This window comes from Oryzias latipes, chromosome 8 (genome assembly GCF_002234675.1).
Source record: "Oryzias latipes chromosome 8, ASM223467v1".
Taxonomy (NCBI): domain Eukaryota; kingdom Metazoa; phylum Chordata; class Actinopteri; order Beloniformes; family Adrianichthyidae; genus Oryzias; species Oryzias latipes.
Genome location: NC_019866.2, coordinates 20593125 through 20599268, shown reverse-complemented (window position 1 = coordinate 20599268; position 6144 = coordinate 20593125). Strand labels below are relative to the sequence as shown.

Sequence of the window (6144 nt, the reverse complement as noted above, 5' to 3'; positions counted from 1 at the left end):
AAGCCAGGTCTCGTTTTACACTACCGGCATTTCAACAGCGCTGCCAGCTCTTTTTACCTCTATCGGCAGAAAATCCACGTTGTATTTATTGTTTTTAAAGTTATCTTTGTTGTTTACATCATGCCTGGATATTCCGACAGAGATCGTGGCAGAGACAGGGATAGAGACAGAGGGTGAGTCTACCTTAAGATTTTTGTTTGTTGGGTCAGTTTTCTGCCTGCTGCTCTTATGAAATGGCTGACACGGCTTAAAACCGCGATTAAAAATCAGAAGAAAAATGGAAAAAATGTTGTTCAAATCATTGAAATTGAAGGTCTGGGTAGTTTTACATCTAATATTTGAATAATTAGGTCGGTATATGAAATATTTCTGAGAGCGAGTCGAAAATAGGCGTTTCTGACTGGTTGAGGCCTTGTCTGTTCGTGGTCGGCCTCGTGCCGATAAGTTAACGGTTTACATAAATTCAGTCTGAGTCAATACTCTTCTCCTTTCGTTTATACTGAAGTCTTATATCTTTTGTCCCTTCTTACAAATATGTTGGTTTGGAGGTGTTTTGGTTCCCGGCCTTTGTTATGTAGGGCACGAGCCAAAAGTGAAGCGCTAATGCTAACCTAGCTTAGTCGGCTTTTCGCCATGTGGCGGCGGACACAAAATGCCGGCATTTTTCCGCTGCTCCTCCACTTTGTGTCGGCGGCCATTGGTTGACTCTCGTGCCCCTTTTGTCTCTCCTGCAGCAGTTATGGTGGAGGTCCTCGTTTTGGTGGAAGTCGCGGCGGCGGCGGCGGTGGAGGTGGCGGAGGAAAGTTTGGGAACCCCGGAGAGCGGCTCCGGAAGAAACACTGGAACCTGGACGAACTTCCCAAGTTCGAGAAGAACTTTTACCAGCAGCACGCCGACGTGGCCCGAAGATCTCCGGTATTTATCCCGACCTGAACATGTGCTCTTCTGCCCACGTGTGGAGTGATGCATCCGGTCTAAACTTTTAATTGTTTTTGTTTTGTAGCAAGAAGTAGAGCAGTACAGAAGAACCAAGGTGATTACAGTGAAGGGGAGAGAGTGTCCCAATCCCATCACCCATTTCCACGAAGCAAGCTTCCCATGTAAGTTTTAAATCATTTACATCCGTGCATGTCTGTTATTATCTGTAGTTCTGCTCTAATATCTGTTTCCGTTTTCTCCAGCTTATGTGATGGAAGTCATCAACAAACAGAACTGGACTGAACCCACTCCCATCCAGGCTCAAGGCTGGCCTTTGGCTCTCAGTGGCAAAGACATGGTTGGCATTGCACAGACGGGGTCAGGCAAGACGCTTTCTGTAAGTAGTCCTGTTTGACATTTAGCTTCTTTATAGAGAGTTGGTATGTAAATGTGTTTCTCTTCGCTCTTCAGTATCTGCTGCCAGCAATTGTTCACATCAACCACCAGCCTTTCTTGGAGCGTGGAGATGGCCCTATTGTAAGTCCCGCACGGTGTCCTCAGTGGTAACAGTTTGAACATGTCTGGGCTCTAAATGTGCCGTTTTGCTCTTCCAGTGCTTGGTTCTGGCCCCAACCCGAGAGCTGGCCCAGCAGGTGCAACAGGTGGCTGCAGAGTACGGCAGAGCTTCTCGCCTTAAATCCACCTGTATCTATGGAGGAGCTCCAAAGGGACCCCAGATCCGTGACCTGGAGAGGGGTACGGGGATTAAAAGTCCCACTCGTCTTATGATCTAGTTTAGGAGCGTGGTGGTCTTTTAATTGAGAATGCCATTTTTATCCGAAATAGTTTTTAGTTGTTTTTTTCTTTCTTTCTCTTGAGGACGTAGAATCTGCAGAGCAGAAGTAGTTAAATAGAAATTGACCTTTGAGTTGTGGAAGGAGCTATTGGCGTGGAGCAAACCCACTCCCCTTCCCGTCACCCATAACTGAGAGCTCTGTTTACGGCATTTTTTTGTTTTTATCAACTGACTTGAATAAATATTCAGAAATGCAATATAAAGTTTAATTTTCTTAATACGTATACTACATAATCAGAAAAATGCCACAAATATATGTAAAAAAAACAAAATTTTTACATTGGAGTGTCTTTAAATATGGAGATTTTTGGTGGCATTATTCAAAGCGCAACACTAAATTTAAAAGGGGATTTTTCTGTTTCAAGTGCAACATAGTTTTGAGCACAAGTGAGTGTTGTGCTTGGAATAATGGCACAAAAATCTCTATTTATAGGGCATCTGATGCATGAAAAGTTGCAGATTGTTGACTGTATTTCGCCTCACAGGTGTGGAGATCTGCATTGCCACTCCAGGCAGACTTATCGACTTTCTTGAGTCGGGAAAGACGAATCTGCGCCGCTGCACCTACCTGGTGCTGGATGAAGCCGACAGAATGCTGGACATGGGCTTCGAACCTCAGATTCGCAAAATTGTTGACCAAATCCGGGTAGGTTTGGTGGTTGAGAACTTCGCCTGCAGTGGCGTGTTTTGTGAATGTTGTGTGAAAAAATGTCGCTTCTCGTTGTTTTTAGCCTGACCGGCAGACTCTGATGTGGAGCGCCACCTGGCCTAAAGAAGTGCGCCAACTGGCAGAGGACTTCCTGAAGGAGTACGTGCAGATCAACGTAGGGGCACTGCAGCTGAGCGCCAATCACAACATCCTGCAGATCGTGGACGTTTGTACAGACGGAGAGAAGGAAAACAAGTGTGTTTCTCAGCTGGGGGGAAAAAAATCTCTCAACAGCATGAGGTGAAGGTTTCCTCACCCACTGAATGTTTCTCCTCAGGCTGGTCCGTCTACTGGAAGAAATCATGAGCGAGAAGGAGAACAAGACAATCATATTTGTAGAGACGAAGAGGCGCTGCGATGACCTCACCAGGAGGATGAGGAGGGACGGGTGAGTCAGCCTGATTTGTAGCATTAAAAAAACAAAAAAATGTAATGCTTAAGTGTTGACTCTGTTTCTGCAGGTGGCCTGCAATGGGAATCCATGGAGATAAAAGCCAACAGGAAAGGGACTGGGTTCTCAATGGTAAGCTCCCATTGATTATTTGGAACCTGCATGGAGCTGCAGGTCATCTCACTGCAGTTTCTTTTTCCAGAGTTCAAATTTGGGAAGGCTCCAATTCTCATCGCCACAGATGTTGCCTCCAGAGGTTTAGGTCAGTACAAACCCCTCACTTCCTCTTGTATCTTTTTGTATATCAGAAAGAAAGTATATTGCTTTCTGTAACTCTTCTGCTTCTTTCTGAGTTTCTTCCCTGACCTGAAGGAGCAGTCTGTGTGGCAGGGCCTTGGCATGACAAGCCCAGGTACCCAGAGGGGGAAGGAGGATTCTTGGAGGTGTCCTGACTGGCGAGGCACGGGTCTCACAGTTGAGCAGATGTACAGAGGTGACCAGGCCCAAGTGCAGCATAAACGCGCTGGCCTGCCAAAAACTCTGGGGGAGGGAGAGTTGAGGGCTGGCCACAGTTCCTCCCCCCAAATGCTGGTGTGTTCTCTGGCAATGGTTTGGACTGCTTCACACACCCAGGCTCTTGACTGTCCCAGCTCAAAGCCCATCTCTCCTGAAGTCTTGCATGTGTCTATGGTCATTGCAAGTCACTTTGTCTGGTGTTTCTGTTAGACCTATAAAGCATGGGTGGAATTAATGATCCTTCAGCCCGAAGAGCAGTCCCAGATATCGGTCATACCTTCACCTCTGTAACGTCATGGCTACTGGCGCTTTTGGTGACAGTGGGACATGCTAGTTGGACAGTCGGACAGAATCCAAGCTCACACTCCTCCCTCGCCTGCGTTTCAAAGTCATGTCGAGACCTGCCAACGAGAGACTTGAAGGTCACGTGAACACTGGGTCTGGATAAAGCTGAGAAGGTGGTTCACTGTAGGACTTAGGTTTATGTGTGCAGAAGTTTAAAGCAAGTCAGAGTAGTTCAGGCTCAATGTTGCCCCCGTCTGTTGGGGCACAGTGATGGTCAGCTGACAGTTGGAGGGGATGCTGCAGTGGGAATGGACTAGTGATTGCATACTCCACACATGGGGGTAAGGCTTCTTCCTCGGCAGCATGAGTTGGAAGCTCGTGGAGTGTGCATCGTTTCTCTTTTCCCACCGTAGTGTCCGTGGATCAGACTCTCCTGTCGTTTTAATGCCAGTCTCTTTCAGCCTTGCTGGTTATCTGCGCCGTGCACTGGGACTAACTTGACTTTTCTTTGTTTGGCCTGGTTGTTGTGGTGGCTCTGGCACACTTCTGTGCTGCCCTGTCCTTTTCTGCCACACGGCAACGCAACTTTACAGATGTTGAAGATGTGAAATTTGTCATCAACTATGACTACCCCAACAACTCTGAGGACTATATCCACCGCATTGGCAGAACTGCTCGTAGCTCAAAGACGGGCACAGCCTATACCTTCTTCACCGCCAACAACATGAGGCAAGCCAGCGACCTCATCGCTGTGCTGCGCGAGGCCAACCAGGCCATCAACCCCAAGCTCCTCCAAATGGCTGAGGATAGAGGAGGTAAATCCAATTGGTGAGATACAGAAAGTGTGCTGTGAGCAGCAGCTGCTTCCTTCCTGGTGGGGAATTTTGCTTCTTCGGTCTTGGTTCAGATTTTAATCAACCTTTTCAAATCTTTGTCTTCAGGTCGTTCAAGAGGTGGCTATAGGGACGATCGGCGGGATAGGTTTTCATCTGGTAGGCGGGATTTTGGTAGGGACCGGGAAAACCGAGGATTTGACAACGGACAGAGTAAAGCTTTCAGTGCCAGCTCCCAGAACGGAGCTTACGGAGGCATGAACACCAGCAGCACCAATGGCTACGGCGCCGCCGCCGCTGGCTACGCCGCCAACGGACAGGCAAGTTTCAACTCCAACCAGGCAGGAGCCTTTGTGCAGAACGGCTTCCAGCCTCAGCAGTACGCCGCGGCTAATGCTGTCGCCCAGAACGGCGCGAGTCACCCCTCGTTCACCTACGCCCAGGGACAGGCTGCCCCCCAGCAGATTCCTCCACCCCAAATGGTGCCGTACGCCATGCCCCCTCCTCAGTTTTCTCAGTAATCTCATCCTTCAACAGAATAACTTATTCCTCTTTTTGTCTTAAGTACTCAATCCAGTTATCTTTTTTTGTATTTACTCGACGGGGTTACAACTTCAAATTTATCAGGACTTTTCGAACATCTGCAGTGTAGCAATTTTTTTTTTTCTTTCAGGTATTTAATTTGTCACATTCCTAAGTGATGTTTAGTTTTGTATTAGGTGATTACAAGTGTATTGCTTTTCATGTTTATCAAGTAAGAAGCTCCCATCTTGGAAGTGCACTGCATGATCTTTCAAATAAAACAGTTAAAAATAATTTGATTTGCTGTTTTATTTTTTTACTGAAGTGACTCTGAGCTGCTGTGTCCCTCAGCTTCCAGCAGGTGTCGCCCTTCACAAACTATTCTGAACTTAGGCAGCACATGACACAAAAGGTTTGTCGTGAACATCTGGAAACTTTTTTTGTTTGTTTTCCCATTTCTCTTTAAATCAGATTTTCTAAAATATTTTGAATAATCTCTATTAAAATAACAAGAGGCCTTTTCATAAAACATCTAAAACAATCAACATTCTTAAAACTTCATGTAATTTAATGTAGGAACTGTTTTCTGGCCTACATCCAGGCAGATGTTATATTTTGTCAACACTGATCTTAATAGGAAAAAAAAACACAAACATGAAAAATTCTCCTAAATTTGCTCTTTAATAAAACTCAATGTGTCTCAGACATCCAGGAAAAATATTTTAAAACGGAAATCTTAATCAGTTGCCTTGTTAAATGGCTTTTTTATGAATAATTCTTAAATACTTAATGCAGTTTAGTCATTTAGGAAATGTCATTAGTGTTGCTCAAAATCCAGAAAGGAAGTCGCTGTGGGGGGAAAAAAAACGTATTCCGTAAGAAATTGATTTAGAGATTAATTTTAAAAATCTCAGTCTTCAATCATAAAAATGATAAATGTGAAGCAAAGATTGGACAGAGAAATCATCAAGAATGGGAGGTTTTTAGTGAACTAGCAACCTTCTGAGCTGTCATGAAGATAAACGGGTCAGGGACCCGTGATAAAGAACGCCCCGTCACTCCGGTTCTGAAGGTGTGACTGCTTCAGACACGTACAGGAATGTGGAATGAAGGC

The 6144-nt window shown here is 45.6% G+C and overlaps 1 protein-coding gene across 3 annotated transcripts; it reads left to right on the top strand.

Moving 5' to 3' along the window:
* LOC101160075 (probable ATP-dependent RNA helicase DDX5) lies at nt 1-5324 on the top strand. 3 transcript variants are annotated; one of them, XM_004071818.3, is made up of 13 exons: nt 1-173; nt 735-915; nt 1004-1100; nt 1182-1315; nt 1390-1455; nt 1533-1674; nt 2260-2420; nt 2506-2678; nt 2761-2871; nt 2945-3006; nt 3077-3136; nt 4269-4490; nt 4617-5324. In XM_004071818.3, the coding sequence occupies exons 1-13, from the start codon at nt 121-123 to the stop codon at nt 5027-5029; spliced, it is 1875 nt and encodes a 624-aa protein (XP_004071866.1). In that variant the 5' UTR covers nt 1-120; the 3' UTR covers nt 5030-5324. The 3 variants fall into 3 exon arrangements, with proteins under 3 accessions (XP_004071866.1, XP_011476846.1, XP_011476845.1); XM_011478544.3 differs by having other exon boundaries at nt 4269-4503; XM_011478543.3 differs by having other exon boundaries at nt 3-173; nt 738-915.
* The last annotated feature ends 820 nt before the right edge of the window (nt 5325-6144 follow it).